The sequence below is a fragment of the Dermochelys coriacea genome, chromosome 6 (genome assembly GCF_009764565.3).
Source record: "Dermochelys coriacea isolate rDerCor1 chromosome 6, rDerCor1.pri.v4, whole genome shotgun sequence".
In the NCBI taxonomy this organism is placed as follows: domain Eukaryota; kingdom Metazoa; phylum Chordata; order Testudines; family Dermochelyidae; genus Dermochelys; species Dermochelys coriacea.
Genome location: NC_050073.1, coordinates 41,280,361 through 41,301,574, shown reverse-complemented (window position 1 = coordinate 41,301,574; position 21,214 = coordinate 41,280,361). Strand labels below are relative to the sequence as shown.

The 21,214-nt window shown below is 41.1% G+C and overlaps 1 protein-coding gene across 8 annotated transcripts in view; it reads left to right on the top strand.

The window, feature by feature from the left end:
• GAS2 (growth arrest specific 2) overlaps window positions 1-13,897 on the top strand; it is a 161,039-nt gene extending 147,142 nt beyond the window's left edge. For all 8 annotated transcript variants that reach the window (XM_038407865.2, XM_043516674.1, XM_043516676.1 and 5 more), the window contains one exon: window positions 13,164-13,897. In XM_038407865.2, coding sequence (XP_038263793.1) covers window positions 13,164-13,382 — 219 coding nt within the window. In that variant the 3' untranslated portion in view covers window positions 13,383-13,897. The remainder of the gene's footprint in view (window positions 1-13,163) is intronic.
• The last annotated feature ends 7,317 nt before the right edge of the window (window positions 13,898-21,214 follow it).

Sequence of the window (21,214 nt, the reverse complement as noted above, 5' to 3'; positions counted from 1 at the left end):
TATGTAGACAGCACTAGGTTGATGGAAAAATTCTTCTGTCACCCTAGCTACCACCTTTCGGGGAGGTGGATTGCCTATGCCAATGGGAGAATCTTTCCCATCAGTGTAGGTAATGTCTGCACTGAAGTGCTGCAGCAGTGCAGCTGCAGTGGCACAGCTATGCTGGTGTAGCATTTTAAGTGTAGACATACCCTTGGATCAGGCCCTAAATGAAAATGCTGCATAACCTGACTGTCAATTTTATGAAATGTCAATATTATCTTTTTTAGACTTCAATATGCATATTAAGGAAATTTGCCAGCAGAGAAGGTTTAAAAGTATTTACTTACCTACTTCACAGAGATCTAATGTTTACAAAGTACTTTGCAGATTAAAAGTTCTATGTATTATTAATGGATGCTGAGTGTTTGTGACAAAAATGTGTATTGGGCCCATTGTGTCTGAATCTCTGTTGGATGTATCAAGTGGTTAAAAATAACATCTTCATGCCAATATTGAAATTCATATTCTCGAGCACACCCTTTTCCTCTGTCACTAAATATTGGTATGTGCATCTATATTTGGGATGTTCTTTAAGCAATCAAGTACTTTTCTTGTATCACAGGAAATCCCATGGGCAGAATAAGAGAGATGAATAACAGTGAGAAAAAGGTCAAAATAGTTAATGCACATTCTTACAAAGTATACATGTTCTAATTATCTAACAAAACAGGTACAGCACAGGCAATGGCAGTGCAAGCTACCCTAAACTGCCCAGCCAAGTGCCTCAATCCTAAATGGGTACAATTGTCTTAAGGGATAAGAAGGTAGTTCATTTTCCCTGACTAGCCAAATCCCTGGCTTCTCTGTTGAGATAGCCAGAAAGGATGACTTGTGTTGTGGGCACCTGTCAACAAGTAATTGGATTCAGTTTACATAATCTACTAAACAACTATCAGACAGTAATGATTTTGGGTCAGTACCCTCTTGGATCAGATTGAATAGGTAAGGTAGATGTAAAAGACTCCATATGCTGTTCCACCCCATTGTTCTGAACCATCTAATCCTTCATTCCCCTGATTTTATCATTTTAAAAAAGAATAGTAGAAAAAGAAAATTAATGTACTGTGATCGAATATGAGCACGAATCTGTTTGTTGCCAAACTGTGTTTACTGGAAGTCATTTTGCTTTTGACTTTCTCTCTGTTCTAAATAAAAACATTTACAAAACCCTACTAACCTTGAAGAAAGTGTAAATGTCAAGAGCATAGCTGTGATTATTAACTGGTTTTCTGCTGACATCAACTCAGTAAGCTTCCGCATTTGGCAAAAAAAAAAAATCTGCCTTTCTATATGCAACATAAATATTTTCATTACCTCTTCAAAAGAAAATCTGCTAAGAGGCTGTTATATCCTACATAACAACAGCTTGCCTCAGGTAAAGAATTCTTTAATACCTTAATTTAAGCCAGTGACACTGCACAAATACTATAAAAATCTCAATGTTATTCAGGTCTGCTTATGTCGCTGAAATGAGTGACATGATTGGGGAGGATAAAACACCTCCTAATCAGAATACAGTGGTATCATAATTCAAAAGCCCAAGCATCTGGTCCCTTGGTAGACTGGTGACATCTTTAGGCCTTTGTTGATTGATCTCTAGAGCTTATGAATCTTTCATTTTGTCCTAAATGGCTTTCTTTCAGGGTTTTCTTTCAAGTCAAGGTACCTCCTATAGTTGTCTGCAAAACATTATTAAAATTATTGTATTTTCATTGCTAAAAAGAATATTAAAAGGAAGCTTTATAAATATGAATCTGAAATAAAGCATGTGTCCTTCTGAAGCAGTTTGAAATTTGCTCAAGTTAAAATTGCATATAAATTTGCCATTGTGCCCTATTATTCTTACTTATTTGTCTTGTGGTAGCACATATTCTGCCCTAATCAGAGACAAAGACCTTATTGTGCTAGGCATTGTAAACACACATAACAAAAAGATGGTCTTTGACTCACAAAGATTAGGCCCAGATCCTCAAAGTATTTAGGCTTCCAACTTCCATTGATTTCAATGGAAGTTAGGATTCTATGCACCTTAGAGAATTTGGCCCTGACTATCTAAATAATAGATTATAAATTATTATTTCCTTATTTTTCTGAATATGCTGATTTTAATAACAATCTTTGTTCAGAAAAAATGATGAAAATAGTGTGATGGTTTCCAGCTTTTTGTAAATTGAGGAGAAACTTAAAGCTGCATGCTCTATTTCTTCTCCTTGGCTGGCTTCCAAAAGTGAACAGTTTGCTGCTCAGAGACAGCTATCTGTAGGCCCCTTTGATTGATGTTCCCCTACTGATTGTTATTTGTGGCCAGCTTCTGGAAAGGGCAGAAGCAGTTTTTTCCCCTCCACAGCTCCAGTGATTGCATGAGCAGTTTGAATATTAGCACATGCAAATGACTATTTGGATATCTAACTAGGGTTGCCAGGTGTCCAGTCTTCTACTGGAACATCCGGTCGAAAAAGGACTTTGGCGGCTCCAGTCAACACCGCTGACTGAGCTGTTAAAGGTCCGGTCGGCGGTTCAGCAGGGCTAAGGCAAGCTCCCTGCCTGCCCTGGCTCCACACAGCTCCTGGAAGTGACCGGCATTTCCCTTTGGATCCTAGGTGGAGGGGTGGCCAGGGAAGCACCGTGTGCTGCCTCCACCCCCCAGAGCCGCCTCCGCAACTCCAGTTGGCCAGGAACCATGGCCAATGGGAGCTGCAGGGGCAGTGCTTGTGGGGAGCATACACTGCACAGAGCTGCCTCACCATGCCTCCATCTAGCCACATTGGGGAACAGCTCAGAGCCAGGGCAGACAGGGAGCCTGCCTTAGCCCCGCTGTGCCGCCGACCAGGAACCACCAGAGGGAAGCACTGCCCGGCCGGAGCCCATACCCTGAACACCTTGTCCCAGGTCAAATTCCCATCCTACACCCAAACTCCATCCTGGGCCCTTCACCCCAAACCCTCTGCCCCAGCCCCGAACCCTCTCCTGCACTCCTAACCCCTCAGCCCCAGCCCAGAGCTGCCTCCAGCACCCCAAGCCCCGCATCTCCGGTCCCACCGCAGAGTCCACACACCCTGCCTCAACCCTGAGCCCACTCCAACACCCCAACCCCCTGACCCAGTCAGAGTCCCCTCCTGCACCCCCATCCCCGAGCCCGCACCCCCCTCCCACACCCATAACCCCTCATTTCTGGCCCTATCCTGGAGCCTGCACCCCCAGCTGGAGCCCTCATTCCCCCCCCCCCGCATTCCAACCCTGCCCCAGCCCAGTGAAAGTGAGTGAGAGTGGGGGAAAGCGAGCGACAGAGAGAGGGGGGCTGGAGTGAGTATGGGGTGGGGTCTCAGAGAGAGGGCAGGGCTGGGGCAGGGTCTTGGGGAAGGGGGCGAAAGAGGGCGGGACAAGTGTGTTCGGTTTTGTTCAATTAGAAAGTTGGCAACCCTACATCTTACAAGGCATTTGTGTTTACAAATTCTGGATTGTGCAAGTGTCCTGGATTTCTGCTCTTTAAAAATCTGTCCCTAAATCATCTGGGAAAGAATATCACTGAGTGTACAACTGATCACATGCTGAGTGACACCTCAGAGCCTGATCACCATATTTAGCAGGTTCCTTGTTCCTATGAAAGGGTTAGGAGCAGAATGTGGGTGCTGAAAAGGGGACAGGTAGTAGCATCGGTGTCTGTCTAGCCAGGGAAGCCTATGGCATCAGTGAACCAGAAGCTGTCAAAACTCCTTCCAGCTGGATGGAGCTTTTAGCACTTTCTGAATGGTTAAGTCAGTGCTACTTGCATGTAAGCACTCATTGTGCATGTGTGTGTATTTTAAATGTAGGTCAGTATGGGTGCAATGCATAAGTGTGGCGGTTTTGCCACAGCAGTTGGTAATTCTATTTGTTTCTACTTGGAAACTGAGCTCTTTAAGCAAGAGATAGAAAGAAAGATTAAAATACAATGGCAAAGTCTACCCTGGTCTCAACTCGAAACTGAAGGACTCTGTAAAGTGACTCCATTCCACTTTATTTTCCATGAGAGACAATCACTACAAAATCATGAAAAATTACATTTGATTTACTCTGGAACTGGTGACTTAAATCAGTGAACCTAAGTTCTAAATATTAAACAGCAACAGATTCCCAACCTGTTCTTTGAGTATGCAGTATATCACAATGAATTGTTCAGAGGGAAGAGGGCCCACATGCATTGTTTTGATAAACAAGGGAATACACTTTAACATGTTTGATAGAATCTTTTGTTCTAAAACTGATATTAAATTCTTTAGAAGTACAGCTCAAAACAAAGTATTATTTATAAAAGCCACTCCTTGATACAGCTGGATATGTTGTGACAAGCAATTAACAGGACTCTTACAAAGCTCTGGAGATGTTTTTCAGACCTAGCTTTATTATAGGTGATTTTTTTTTTCATCCCATGTTATAGGGGATTCAGTTAATGGGATTTGTGCATGTAAATCCCCCAGCAATGAGATGGAAATGTTACCCCAATGTATTAACTATTCTGTGTGTTCATTATCACAAGTGCCTCCTGAGACCAAAGCCAGCATTTGCAATATTCAATCCTTTTTTCAGGGGTTTAGAGCTAGAACTTGGAAAACAAAATCTCAGAGGTGTTTTTTTTTAAAGGTGTTTGAAACAATCCATAGTTTTCCTGATGTAGTAGTGGAAGCTGGAACACTTGAGACATTTAGAACTAGATGTGATAAAACACTTAAAAATGTTCTATAGAGAACAATGCCACAATGACAGAGGATTGGACAAAATGTGACTTAATGAGATTCATTTTTTATTTTAATGGGGAAAAAAAGGAGATGGATTCTGACTATTCTTTCAAAGTTGGGAAATGTCTTGTTTCTTCCAATTTTAATTTTGTTGTTTATCAATCCATACATGAATATTGTATATAGATGACTCAAGGATGGTCAAAGATTAATATCTGAAATTGGCTACCGGATTTGCACTGCAGTTTCTTAAGAGGCAGTCAGTGCCTGTATTTACATAAATTGGCGTGGGCAGCTCAGGGTTCAAAAATGGTTCCCTAAATCTGCACCTAGGCACCTCTATAAGCACTTAAGCATCTAAATGGGCCTATTTTCTGACAAACTCAACCAACCCATGGAGAAATATTTGATGTGAACACACACATAAAGTAGAATGAAAATGGAAAGTTCTCACTACACAGCCAAGAGGATAAGTAGCTGCAGGAGAGTTTTCCTGCTTTTGTAATAGGGGGAGCTGTGCTTTAACTCCTGCACATATCCATGGGGATCTCCTCAGCCATCTTCACCTCCTCCTTCCCCTTGTACTGTTATCATTCTTGGGATTTTTTGGCCACCTGCACTATCTCATATCTTTGAGGGGTGTTGAATAGCTGTTTGCTCCATCTTCCATCATCAGGGTCCCGCTAGGTAAGGTCAATATTGCTACAAATCCCAGGGTCTTGGCAGGGAGTTAGAAAGTAGCCCTGGAACACCTCTTCTCCCTTCCCCCCACCACACACACATACCCAAGGAAGAGGGGGAAGAAAAAACTCCTCCTCCTATCCCTGAAAGCTCTGCACTAAACCCTAAGTGCAGATAGAGCTCCATAAAAAATAACACATGGATCTCTGCCTGGCTTCATTCCTGCTGTTGCGGAGAATGGGAATGCTGCAGCTGGAGGTTTAGAGACTGATTAGGGGGCCTGAGCTTGTCTTTTTTCACCCTGACATATACCTTCATATAATGAAGCATGACATCCTGTGGTTGCCTGCCTTTGTCATTACATCCATTTCTCATCACATGAATTCTTGCCCAGGTTGCTGAATAAATATATTTTAAAGACTAAGAATACAAGGTTATCTCTTGATCTATGTATTTAAACCACACTCCTCTGAATAGTATCTGAACACCTCCCAGCATGGTATCTTACTCCTCCTTACCATGTCTGAAATACATGGTCATTTGCTAGAACATCATGCAATCCACAATGTCACTTTGAGGTGATATGTTTTCATTATAAAATAGAGGAAGTGTACAATCTTCCCGAAGTACATAGCTTTTAAGGGTCAAATTCTTAGCTGATGTAAATAGGTGTAGTTCCATTGAAGTCAGTGGAGATATGTCTGTTTACCCTACCCTCGATCTCAAAACCTTTACAAAGGAGTGTAAATAGTACTATCCCAGTTTTATAAATGGGAAAACTGAGGCACTGGACAACTTACACATGACCACACAGTAAGTCACTATCAGAGTTGATAGCAGAACCTAATTCTGATAGCTTCCCATCCCCTGCTATTACTGGACTGCTTCCTACAGATACGTGATCTGCCTGGGATTGTTTGCAAATTCATGCAGACAACTGGTATAAACTATATGGGGCAAAATTGCATCTACACTAGGAGGGTTTGCCACCATAGCTATACTAAAAATACCTTTTCTTGTATAGACTACGCCTAAAAGTCACAACTGCCAAACTGGTACTCTAACTAATTAGACCATACCATTAGTGTAAAATGCAGTGTGCGCCTTGGTGTGGGGAGTGACTTTATGCTAGATAGACCTTTAATTAAAAAGGTGGGGGGAGAGAGACTATATAAAATAAATGGAGATGCTCTAATACTGATATTAGAGACATATTTGGATCTCAGTTACACGGATATAAATACAAACTAACCCCCTTGGTTTAAATCAGTAACATTACTGTGTCTTTAAATCAGTGATGTTTTTCTGGATTAACACCAGCAAAAATCTGTTCTGTAATCTTTTTAAATGATCTATTTTGTTCAAAATATTATGGAAAAATGTTAGCTATTTCAGTTAGTATCCATTCAGTATTTCTTTCATATTCATGTTGGGAATTTTCATTTTCTTGCTTTTCTGTTTTGATGAGTAGGCATTCTCAAAGCTATTAAAACATAGCAACAGTTACTTACCGATTTCTAAAAGGCTACTTCCTTTTTTGGATGTATTAAGAGAATTTGTTGAAAAGAGCCCAATACACTAGTAGATGGAAAAATATCTGATGTCAGGTGATGAAGTATAAATAAACATCCAATATGATATTGCATTAATGATAACTGAAATTTCTACTTGCTATGTACTAGTTTGAATATAAATTAGTCTAATAATTTTAAAAACATGGTCTTTTACAGTAGTAAATCCAATTGGTATTTTAATTTTTCATGGATTGCTGAAAATACACATGATGTTTTAAAAACATATAATACCCCAAATATATAAAACAGATGGAGCTATGGAGTTACTCCAGATCTATGTTGGTGTCTTTTGATTCCAAATGTTGACTTCTACATCTCCAACATGAATCGTAGTATTGAAAAACTTAAGAAAAGTTTAGAAATTTAAGGTGTTTTGTATAGCAATTTATGTATATCAGACAACCCATAATTTATGTATATCAGACAACCCACTTTTCATTCACATTTTTAATGAATTCTCATTGATAGCATTTTCACTTCTTTTGGGTTTGCTTTTCACAAATATTAAATTAAAAATTAAATTACCAGCAAAAATGTTTACAGAAAAATCAGATTTGGATTTTAGAATTGAAAGCGTTTGCACTGTAAATCTAACTTTAAGACTTTATGCTTAACCAGTAAGGCAACAGAAACATACTAAATTATTTGTGTCCAATCAAACCAATTTGAATTTGGAACTGTGAATATTAAATTATCAGTGTAATTCCTGTGAATAATGAACTGTTTGTGACTTATCCATAGGCTGAAATGTATTTGCATAATATATTATGCAGTATATATTCTTATAATAAAAAATTGTTAAATTAATTTGAATCCAGTCCTGCAAACACAAGGCAATTAACTTGCATGTGAGTAGTCCCATTGTTTTAGCAACGATATACCAACAATGCACAAGGACCATTTCTTCCACCATTGAAATGCAGCCACCTCTGGGGTAAAAAGCTGTAGCTGCTTAGCAATACACTAGGAATTTCCATTCCTTATTATTCCTTATTCCTATTCCTAATTAGATACCTTATTATATCAAAATATTTTAAACATATAGTAAAACATTGCCACAGAAATGCACCCCTTTCATGATGCAGTCTTACCCTTCTTACCCACTCCACCACTAAAGAAGTGCCAAGAGCATTTGTCTCCTTGCCTATGTAAAAACTGGTGATTCTAGACATCCATGGGAGCTGTAGTGCTAAGTGCCTTTCAGAATGGGACGCTTAGTGGTAAACTATGGCAAATGAGAGTTGTACCCTCTGATGACAAGAATGAATTTGACAAAGTGGCCCCAATTCAGCTGAGCTAAGTTGAAGTGGATGTGATCTTTATCCTAGAACCAGACACGCCCACTATTAGTTGCTTTTCCTGCTTTACAACTTTCCATCTTTTCAGTGTGTAAGTTTCACACACTTTGCACAACCACTGAATGCCAGATAGGTGCAAATAACCCCACTCTGTCACTAGCCCCCATGCACTTTATGACCAATGTATGCCTAACACGTATCTTACACTACGATTTATGTCACCACTAAATTTGGCCTGGAGGTTTCCAACTTACTCCCGGTGGAATTTTGCTGATTTTGGTTTCTAGAGCCCGATATGACTCCAATTAAAGTCAGTGGGATATCTTCCATTTGGCTCTAATGGGATTTGGATCAGGCTCAGGGTGTGTAATTTTTCCCCCCAAAATGTATACTTAAATATGGCTGTAATGTAGTATAGAGAATAACATACTGGGCCAGATCCTCCACTCTTGTAAACCACCATAGCTCTATTTATTGAGTTACATTGACATGAGTTAAGGGTATAGGCCCAATATCTCTTTAATAAGCCCTAAAGCTCTCAATACATTAATTTATGTGAAACACACATCCATTTTTAGTATATTTCACTGAAGTTCCAAAGTCTTATGTAATGACAGTTCAGTCCACATGATTCATACTGCAAATGTTTCTATGTACATTTATTTCATGTTACCTCTTGAGATAACTTTAATGTATACTACAGTGGTACATCATTCATATATTCCTTTGTGATGCTGTTGCCTGTTAAGGCTGTTTTCTCATATTTCTACTGCACCACAGACTCTTCTATACTAACTCAAATGAAGATTCTGGAGAAAACAACTCTCTTGTGGAAGCCATGCTTCATAGAAAACAGCAAATAATAAAGATTTATATCCTTCTTAAACATCTCCTGGAAATGATTGAATCATAAAGTTTTTCTCATTTTAGTTTTAATTCACTTGGTAGCAATATGAAAATTCCTTCATGTCAACACTGAAGTCTGACTAAAAAGCTTTACACTTGCTGGATCCAAATTCTTACTGTTTCCTAAGTTCTCATCCAATAGAGTCACTGAATCAGGTCAACAATAATGTCTCAAACAACAAATTAATCAGATCTTCATCTGTAATATGTAGGAAAAAGATTGTTTTTTATTTGTTTGTTTGTTTTTTAAATGAGAAGAATGCAATGTGCTATTTCATGTATTTATTGTTTTATCAAATTGCCAGCTTCTGGACTCATTACCACAAGTGTGAATCTGGAGTAATTTGAAGCCAGAAGAGTTATTCTGGTGTAAATGAGATGATGATACAGACTATATATGTATTATTGGAATTTTCCATGGCAGAACATAGCACAAAACAATGGACACATTTAGGAGGCAACAAAACATCATTTTTTTATATATATATATATATATAAAGAATGGGTAGTAAATGCATAACACTATGTCATAACAAATTATAATAAAATACAAAACTGGCAAAAGCAGCCTGGGGAAAGACAAAAAGAGGCTAGAGTACTGCTAAGTTGAATATCGGGAAATAACTTACCAACAATGAGTTTTATTTGTTTGTGGGATAGTCTCTAAAGGGAAAGTGGTGGAAGCTGCATCACTTGAAAAATTTAAAAACACTGAATGCAACCAATGAAGTGAGCTGTAGCTCATGAAAGCTTATGCTCAAATAAATTTGTTAGTCTCTAAGGTGCCACAAGTACTCCTTTTCTTTTGAAAAAAAACCCCACTATAAATTACACAAAAATCCTGCATTGGCAGGGGGATGAACTTAATATATGTTTTGCTAACTTTCCATCTCTAACTTGTATGACAAAATCAAAAATCCAGAAACTAATTGCTTTTGAAATGAGAGCCACTGTGTGACAAAGGGTAGAAGCATCACCTGAACACCAGCAGACAAGGAATTAACTCTCTCCCACAGTAGTATAGAAGGGTGCAATGAACTTAGTTGGGACTAAGATCCAGGTCCAAAGTTCATTGACTTCAAAAGGCTTTGGATCATGTCTTAGACGTTTTTGTCTTACACTACCACTTATGTCGATATAACTTATGTCACTCGGACTGTGAATAAGCCACCCCCCTGAGCGACATACGTTACATTGACCTAAGCGCCAGTGTGGACAGCACTATGTGAGCAGAAGAGCTTCTCCTGCCAACACAGCTACCGCTGCTTGTTGGGGGTGGATTAACTAAGTTGCTGGGAGAGCTCTTTCCCGAGAGTTTAGAGTGGCTATGCTAGAGAGCTTACAGCAGCACAATTGCATCGGTGCAGCTTTAAGATGTGCCACTGTAAGCTCTCTAGTGTAGCCGTAGCCAATAGAAGACAGCGCTCACCCAGGAGGAAGCCCCTGCAGAGAAAGGAGCTGTATATCAGTTTCTAGAAGGCTGGGTTAGTCTGAGCTGGGGTTTCTCCAACCTTACATAAAAACCTTTTGGGTTTTTTTGTGATTATCCTATCCACAGTAAGGGCCTGATTCAGCTCTCACAACTAGGTAAATCCAGAAAAACTCCAAATGTATTCAGATGGACAGAATTTTACAAAGTTTGACTGACTTCTGTTTCAGGACCATGTAGCCCACTCCAACAATTTACACATATACAGTATTTGAATAATTTTAATAAAAATCAGATCATTTGATTCTGCTCCCCTTTCTATCTGTGTGAATCAGGTGTAACCTGAGCAAAGTCAATGCAGTTATACCAGTGTAAGAACAGTGTAAGGAAGATCAGAGTCAGGTCCAAAATGTTGCCCAGGTCTTGGAATAAAGAAATGTTCTATTTCTATTAGAGCCCATCAGAAATTGTTAAGTATTTTCAGTAAAAATGTTCAAATGAAATGATTTGATTCAAAAATTTTCAATGTATTTTGTTTCTCTACGAAAAATGAAAAGTTTTCATTGTTTTAAGTTTGTGAAAACTATTTTTTTCATTTTTCATTTTCATAAAGTGTTGAAAGAAAAATGTTTAGAAAAAAAGGCCATTTTAATTGAAAACATTTTTGAATGAAATATTTCAATCTTTTCTAATTTCTTTCTTCAGCTACTAATTCAAACTGAGAGATTGATTCAATTTAAATGTGTCCTGTCTTTGAAACTTCACAAATCCTTGCAACTTGTTCTTTGGTTTCCATATGATGATATATTTTTAAATGGAATTATGACCCCAAAAGAAAAGCTACTGTAAAAGATGGGTGTGAACAATTAATTAATAGTGTAACACTTCATTATCTTGACTTCCTCTCCTCCTCCCTCCTCTCCCCCCACTACTCTGTTTGCTGGTTTAAATGAGAAATTGGATAAAATTTATCCCTATGCAGAGGACCAGCACAAGGCCTTTGTAGCACTTAAGTTCTATTTATGTCCTCAAAATAGTGTGGACCCTTAGGTGAATTTCACACACCCACCCACCACAGCTATTAATCCAAGTCTCATTATCTAGATTACGTAAGCATGCTGAGGAATTTTCACAGAGGTGGAGCTCTTACAAACCAGAATTCGAATTTGTTACACCCTAGATGAAAGATGTCTAGCATTTTGTGAAATGTATTAATTGAAGTACCTTTCATTACCTGAATTAAGCTGTGGCTGTCATAGAACTTGCTCATTTATGATTCCCAGATGACATTTGTTTTACTATGCTATATAGGAAATGAGATGAAAAGAAGTGAGTGTGAAATTACCAGCTGAAATACCAGGTGAAGACATTAGAGAAGTTACATTTTACTTGGGTGGGATCACATTTCTCACTTTGTATCAGAAAAAAGAAAAGACTTAACAAATAAGATTGCAACGTTCCACCACTTAATACTTGATTGTGACCTATATCACATGCTGTGCGCACGGGCACACACAATAATAATAACAATTCAGCTATAAGCGCGCAACAGATTAAATATGCATACTTAGTTCATGAAAATAAGGGGCAGATGACTTAGTATTAGAACAAGGCATGGTACAGATAGGCAGTGTTCAAGTTTCTCAGTACAGCTCTGTTAATGCAAGTGAGTCCTGACAAGCAACATACTTATTTTTTAATGTCCAAGTGTCTCCAAAATACAGATTACAAGCATAACAAATATTGTGGTTAATTTGGACCCAACAAGAATGCAAATTAATAATAATTATTATAATATCTCCAGCCCTCCATCTGTATTTTCACTTGGCATTTATTTCTGAAATCAGACATCTCCATAACAGGTTAAGGGTACCGTCATTATTTTAGATGTCCCTCCTTTTAGAACCACAGTACTTTATCTGTTACTGTTGTACATTATAGTGTGTCAGAAATGCTAAATCATATCACTAACACAGAAGGGAGCTTCTTTTTATTAAAGAAATTAACTCCACATCTCATTTAACAATTTTGGGCAGAGTAGATTGTTTTGGATGTTGACCGTTTCTAGAGCTAGGGCCCCTTCTCCATAATAAATCAGAAGCCAGTTTTTACAACATCAAAAGCTAGCTGCATTGTTACTAAATATGCTTTCAACAAATACAGCTAAAAAACATCCAGTTTTACTGAGGAGCTCATCAATAAACATCTAAAGAACAACATCACCTTCTTCAGGAAGGCTAGAAGAACGTGTAGTGAACATTTTTTTAAAATGGAAAAATCTGACTGGGTGCTGCTCCATTTCCTTCCATGCAATTACTTTTCTATCTCCCCTGCTCATGCCCCACTTTTTTGCACTAACCTGCAGTGCAAGCCAGAAGCTACTGCCTCTTCCCATTCTTGTAAACTAGGCTGCAAACTATGTTACTTGTAATTATAGTAAGCACAGCGTGTTCAAACAGAAATGTGATTTTCAACTTGATGGTAGCCCTTCAAGATTTTGTCTTTTATGTAATTTCAGATGCTGCACAACAAACATGTGATGGTTCGTGTAGGAGGAGGATGGGAGACTTTTGCAGGCTACTTGCTGAAACACGACCCATGCCGAATAATGCAGATCTCTCGGGTGGATGGGAAAACCTCTCCAATCCAGAGCAAGTCTCCGACCATCAAGGACATGAATCCAGACAATTACTTGGTTGTTTCTGCCCATTACAAAACCAAGAAGGAGATTAAGTGAAATTAGCTTCTCATTTGACTGGGACTATATATATGTAGGTCCAAATTATCTTCTTCAGTGTAGTAAATTTAGTTCATGCTTTGAAAGGACTTCAGAAAATTTAACAGACTGAAAATGGCAACCTGCTTTGAAGATCTTTGAACTGTAGAACTATTTATTTCTAGTACTGTACCTTTTATAGCAAATTATCCTTGATAGGTTAATTACTACAATCAGATAAGAAATAGACATATATTTTTAGCCAAATCATTACTCTTAAATATGTGAATGTATACTTAGAATGATTTAAAGGATGTGGTTCATGTTAAAGGAAAAGAAACTGCAGTACAATATATTTGTATGAAAAACCTGTGACACTGAGTCCATGACTGTTTTTAGGTTAGGGTTAGTTGGAAAAGATATATGTAGGTTGAGTGTGCAGAGTGATAAAAGCTATTTGCTAACACTTTCTGCCTACAAATTAAAATAAAAATGGACTATTTTTATAGGTTGCAAGATTCCCTTAAGCAATAATTTAAAAAAAATGATTATTGTGTGCTAGACAGTTCGCTAAAAAGGCCACTTTGAAAAGTTTGTTACCCTTAAGCTACTTTGACAAAGTCAACTTTCAGATTCAGATCCACAAAGGGATTTAGGCACCTCTGCCCCAGATTCAGGCACCTAAATCCCAGATTTAGGCACCACTGCAATACACAAAACCTGCTCGGCTGCCACTTAATCCTTTGGGTGCTTAAACTCAATTTTTGTTATAAAAGTTCCCTAGGCACCTAAGTTCCTGCCTCCCAGCAAGCGCACAACCTCATGTCAGACATCTGGACACCTATCTCATGCCCCAGCAGGGTCCTCAGATGAGGCTAAGATAGGCGTTCCTCTGCCTAGCTCACTCACAGCATGCCTACCAAATTGGGGTACATTCAAAGTCACACCGGCTGAGGAAGTGGTGGCAATTCCACCTCCCTGCTTAAAACTTTTAGCTCAGTAGTTAGAGCACTCACCTGGGATGTGGGAGACCCGTGTTCGGTTGCCCCCTTTGCCTTTTTGGAGGAAAGAATTTTTGAAGAGGAGTCTCCCACCACACTGGTGAGTGCCTTAACCACTATGGGATGTTCTGATGTGGGACTCCCTCAAACTCTCCACTCCACTCTGGAAGCTGTTCCACTTTGGAAAAATAATTAGTCATTGGAGCACCAGTAGTGGACCCTGGGTCTCCCATCTTCCAAGGGAGTGCCCCCTTTCCAGGTTCATTCTCAATATAGCACTATACAAGGTGGAACAGCTTCAACTCGAGAAACTGAGGAAGTCACACATCAGGCTATCCTGTAGCCCAGTGGTTAGGGCATGCCCCCAAGAGGTGGGAGCCCCTGTTCAAATCCTTTCTCTCCACCAGACAGAGAGGGGCATTGAATGCAGCTCTCCCATATGCTGGGCAAATGATCTAATCACTGGTTAAAATTAATAAGGTGGGCAGGACCCCCACCTCCCATCAGTGTTTCTTGCAAGAAATGGCTTAGGTGCCTAATCCCAGGAGAAAGTTTCCCAGCTCTGGAACTCAAGCAGAGATAGGACTTCCCTACTCCTGGACTTAGCTGCCTAACTTAGTAGAGGGGTAAGGCTTAACACACACACCTCTTCTCAGCATCTTCTTAGTTTACATGGCTCCCCAGCTGGCATGCTGCTTTTTATGAATCCCTTTCTTAGGTGCCTAACTCTCTGTATGCCTTTGTAGGGAGCCTAGGTGCCTAACTCAGGGTTTGTGGCTTTTCTAGGTGCCTAAAAGTTAGTCTTTGCAATGCTGCCCTTGAAACGCCTAAGTTCCTCTGCGGATCCAGGCCTGAATCCACCTGGTCCTTACATGGGTGCCCAATGATGGGAGGATATAAGATGCAATAGGGACGAGTGGGGCTTGCACCTGATTGCACCAGGGGTTGTAAACTACAATGCACAAAAGGATGTCGTAATGACAATGCAAACTGTGTGTGCATGGGCACTCCGGTTTAACTATGTTGGTCGGGTGTGAAAAATCCACTCCCCCAAGCAGTGCTGTTAAACCAACTTAATTCTCCATGTAGCCAGTGCTAGGTCATCATAAGAAGGCTTCCATCAACCTAGCTACCAACTCTCTGGGAGGTAGATTACCTATGCTGATTGGAGAATCCCTCCCGTCAACGTAGGTAGTGTCTAGACTGAAACGCTGGAGTAGCGCAGGTGCAGCAGTACAGCTGTAATGCTGTAACATTTTAAGCGTAGACAAGCCTTGAGTCAGAATGTTACCTGGTGATTCCCTTGTGGCAATTCACCTTCCTATGGCTCCTTACTTTGGGTTTGACTGAAAGGCACAGTCTAGCTCTACTTTTTTTAATTAGTTGGGTCAAATATGAAAAGATCTATTGCCCACTCTTTAGAGCAATTCAGATTCTTGTAAATCATTCACATACCTCTAAAATATATATATAGGGATTGTGTGTGTGGGGGGGGGAGGGTTGGCTACTTTTCCTTGTTTATATTTGGTGACTTCTGTGCCTTGTAACTGCCTAGAAAAATCATTTTATAGGATTATTTGAATGGCTATAAATTTGAGCAGAAATCAGTTGTTTCATTAGCAATGAAATAAACAGAAACTTTTTTAAAATACTCATAAACATTTTTTTAAGTCTTATTTATTGTTTGCAACATATGATCCCCCACTATAATCACACACACACAAAGAAAGCAAGCTGCTTCCTGTACTATTGCTATGTGCAACCCAAAATGTAAATACTGAAGAACAGGAACAGAAATTGATGCACACTGAAATTTTCAGCAGGTGACATAAAGAAGACATGGATTTTGTCGAAAATCTCTTTAAAGGAACCTTCTCATTTTTGGAGGGTGCGGGAGAAGCTGAATTTGTTTTTTTAAAAAGCAGGTTTTTAAAGTTACAATCAATGTTTTCTGTTGGTTGTCACTTTAAATTTGCAAATTGGAATCCCTAAATATGAGTCTGATCCCCTTTCCATTAAAAATCAATTGCAAAAATGTCTTTTGACTTCAACTGGGCAGGGTCAAGCCTGGGTGAAATCCTGGCCTCATTAAAAGCGGTAGGACCTTTACCATTAAATTAAATGGGCCCAGGATTTTCCCCACTGTCCATATGTATCTACTAAATACAGACAAAACACATCTGCTTAATTGCTTACATTTAGAAATAACTTGTACAGTAAGTTGCATGTGACTTATTTTCAATAATTTTCTATTGAGAGTAACTATTTGTATTAGCAGTAAGTGAATAATAAGGTAGTCATCCTCAGTGAGAGCCTGCTCTGAAAGAAGCCAAGCAACTGCAACCCTCATTGAGTGGTATGTGGTCAGCCTCTCTCAGGATCACTCCCTTGGTGACACGTAGGTGTAAAAATACTGAGTACCAGAAGGGAAACATTTTCTTAGCAAGAGACGTGATGTCAAATGAGCTGAGTGCAGGACCAAACCCTTCAAAATGGAGTGTTTGTGTCCAAGTTTCATTTTAAAATAAGTGACGGTGATTCTTTAAAAAAATAAATAAGGGTATGTCTATATTACAATAAAACACCAGTTTTATTACAATAAAACATCAGCTGACTTGGGCTTGCAGGACTCGAACTGCAGGTCTACAAAATTGCTGTATAGACATTCAGGTTCTGCTAGAGTCTGAGCTCTGGACACTGATTTCTCCCCACTCACAGGGTCCCACAGCCTGGGCTCTAACCTGAGCCCAAACAGCTATACTGCAATTTTATAGCCCCACAGCCTGAGCCCTGTGAGCCTGAGTCAACTGACACAGGCCAGCCACAGGTGTTTTATTGCAATGTAGACATGCACCAAGTTGCAGGATATCAGTCAATGGAGAGCTTAACCTGCTCTTGTTCATTAAAAAAGTCTATCTTCTGTCTGCTTACATACTAATTATTTGGGGGCAGGCAGTAATAATCATAAAAGTATTTTCCTAGATTGGGTTCTTTAAATTTATTACACATTTAATAAATGTCACAAAATCTTCATGACAGAGAAGAACACCAGTCCTCAATTATGGACATGTTGTATGAGATTTATTTTGCATCTCTAGGCTCAAGCTGTTCTTGGCTGCCAGACAGCATCTTCTAACTATAGAGAGACAAGGTGCGTGAGGTAATATCTTTTAGTGGACCAACTTCTGTTTGTGAGAGAGACAAGTTTTTGAGCCAACAGAAGTTGCTCCAATAAAAGATATTACCTCATCCATCTTGTCTCTGTAATATCCTGGGACCGACATGGCTACAATGAGACATCTAACAATAGACAGCTCGGCATAGGTTAGAGCAGCACTGAGGTGACTTAGCCTGGGGTTGAATCAGCCCTCGTATTCGAGAGTACAAAGGTGGCAAAAAGCCATTTTACACCTGCCCACTCCTTATACAGTTCAGCTGGATGTGTGAATTGGGCCAGTTGCGGGTATCACACAGCACACCATCAATCAAACTGTAATCGTCTGGGAAAGTTTTAGTCCTAGAAAACTACAGGAAACCAAACTCCTACAACTTGGGAAAAAAGAAGAAAAAATTATTCAGACTCCCAGGGTAAGTTAAAGCAAGATTGATAGGCAAACTGTTTACAATGGGACATAAATCAGCCACTACCCCAGACATTGAGGGGGACCTGCATCAATCTAAACTACACAGTTCTTTATGCTATAAAGGCACTTGAAAAATGCCTCCTATAGGCAGTTGCAGAAGGATTGGAAAGTGTGACATGATGCAGGTTTTTTTAGTGCTTTAGCCTGGAGACTGATGTCAACATGGCTGGTGGCCATTACGGGAGTTATCCTCTCCACCTGGTATGCATGCGTGTATGCTCTTTATGCTGCCCAAGCTGGAGTTCCCATACATTCTACTGGGGATGAGGAAACTCCTACTGATCTTCACTCCTCCCCATCACCCCTGCACCTGCCCTTCCCCCTCCTCGCCCCCCCCAACTTTAGGGTTCAGACCTCTCCCTGGTATTATCCCTTCCCAGTGGACCTGGAGAAGGCACCGTCCCTGGGACCAATCAAAGTAATGCCATATCCTCTTTCCAACTCCTTCCTCCCCTTGCTGGATGAAAGGGAAGCTGCAGGGCCACTGGGGTTCAGAACTGGCCAGAAGTGGAGTGTGATTGGGCAGATGCCTAAAAGCAGCTCTGTCAGTACCCAATGGACTGTTACCTGCCTGGGGGCCCCAGGGCACTGAAAGGCTGCTTCCCACCTGGAAGACCCAAATCCCCAAAGCTCCTGAGTACCACAGGATGTAGCTTCTTGAGGAACCACCACCTTTCAATGGACCTCAGTCCCCACCAGAGTCACAGCTGCCTCCTTCCCTCATAGCCCATCTCACTGGATGTGCCCACTGTCCTTATGATCCTTGCACCATTCCTAGTGTGATGGGAAGTCCACCCCACACTGGCAGAAAAGGGGTTAATAGAACCCTGGGAAGGATGCACAGGAAGCAGCCAATAGGAGAGGGGCTGTGAGGAACACCCAATAATGGCCCAGCAGGCCCACATAAAAAGAGCCACAGGGTAGCACAGTGTTAGTTGCTGCTTGGAGTCTAGAGGGTAAGGATGGTACATTAGAGGACTGAAAGCACCTTGGACTGAGCAGCTGAGGCCTTCAGCTAAGGCTGAAGAAGGTGTTGGGGCCTTGGAAAAGTGACCCAGGGAAATAGTGGCATTGACTGAGGTTACAGAGGAGCAGCAGGAGGTTGCTGTTTACAGGGTCCCTGGGTAGGGGCCTGGAATAGTGGGTGGGTCCCCTCCCACTTGCCTCTGGTGAAGTGGTTGGACTGTTTGACAGAGATCTCTACCCCTGGAGGGGGAAACCCAGATGGCAATCTACCTGGACGGCTGAGTTGAGATGTACGTGCTGTGTATCTGGTAGCTGAGAGAGGAGCCATAGATGGGAGCTGTTGTGCATCGTGTGGGTGTCAACCTTGAGTTAATCCTCAGCATAACCAAGGTGGAGGAGTCAGTCTGGTGATGTGGGCTATGCCCTGTGAAATGTAATCTATTAATGGAGTGGGGATATGAGGGCATGCAGGCCATTGGGGAAGACTGGGGGAACCACATATGTACAAGGGTTTCCCTGGGGAGGATTGTAGTGCCTGCCTCTACATAATGGGGCAGGAGAAGGAGGGAGTCAAGATCCAGACTGCCCTTCAGATGGGGGTGCAAGGAGAGGGTCATGATACACTGCAGGGTAGAGAGACAAGCACTCTATTCTCAAGTACAGGAGGGGGCTGCACCCTGTTCTTCAGCTGATTGATCAGTGGTTAGTATTCATTTTCAGTTCTCCAACTGTTTCTCCAAACAAAGTCCCTCTGGCTTGAGCATTTGCCTGCTCTGTGGCACAACTTGGGTCTGAATCCCTTACTCATGAACTAATGCCCCCAACCCTGTGGAATTCAGCAGCTGTGCAATGTTATTGCTGGAGGTTCCTGGACTAAGTCCTTCAGTTCAGGCTACCAGATTTTCTGCCTCTGGCAGTGGAACAAATTGGCAGTTCAGGTTCTAGTCCTTACTTTTTTTAGACAAGGTGTGTGCAGTAATATCTTTTACTGGACCAACTGCTGTTGAGAGAGAGAGAGGCAAGTTTCAAGCCAGAGTTTTAAACCTTTATTTTTATTCACTTTCATGCAATTGAAACCTCTAATATTCCTCTTCCTCACCTGGATTGGATAAATAGTAGCATGGTGACTTCAACTACCTGGATCTGCTGCTGCAGTGCCTCCCTGTGGGGGGACTCTGCCTCCACTTGGGCATGAGCTGTACTGCACACACTTTGGGAAAACTGCTTAGATTTAAGTTATGTGAGACAGTGCTTAGAGTTTACAGAACATTAATTATGCCCTGCCTGAGGCCAGCCAGCTGAGCCTTACATCAGTAGGGTATGGAGCTCAAATTCAGACTCGTAGGGTCCCCACCTGTCCTGAAGAGTCATGAGTCCAAGGCAGAAAAGCCCAGCTAGAACCCTCCTCATCCTCTCTCCAAACAGAGAGAAGTTTCCATCTCCTCAGCTCAGGAGGTGAGTGCTGCAACAGTCCAGAGGCTGAAGGGGCGGGGGAGGGGCAGTGATGGGATCCACAGTCCTCCAGCCCTAGATACTGAAATGGGTGCTCGGCTTCCTGGATCAAGAACCAGGGCTCCTACAAAGCTCCCTTTCCTCCCACTGTGAATTGGGAGAATTCTCAAGGATAAATCCTGCAAATCCCAGAGACTCCCAAAAGCAAGTGTATACTTTGCAGGTTAGTGATTTGGGGAGGAAGCATTTGCTGGGACTTTCCTCCTACACTGTGCTCTGTCATGTTCCTAGACCCTGCAGCATGTCTGCGCCTGTAGAGCTGCCCAGGAGGCACAGGCTTCTCTGTCAGGCTGCAGCTTGGTGGAAATGGAGCCTGAATGCCTTTCAGCCCAACAACCCTTCCTTTGTCAGGGAAAGGGGCTTAGATTCCTAAGACAGGAAGGAGACTCCCACTCCTCCTCCTCCATAGAGTGGCTCCACTTAAGTCTTAGGAGCACCTCAGGCACATTCTGTCTAGAACAGAAGTGCCCGAGGACTCCATTCTCCCCTGAAGCTGCATCAACATGGGATTGCAGGGAGGCAAGTGAGAAATCATTTCCTATGATCACAATGATTGTGACTGAGTAAAGCCCTAGTGGAAGTAGCTTGCCTCCATAGTAACCAGGCCAGGGGAAGTCTGGAAGCCTTTCAGATTCCTAGGGATATCTAGCAAGCTACTAGCACAGCTGAGGTATGTGTGCCATTATCCCTCTTCTCTTGTATGATCCCCATACCAGGATGAATAGTGTAC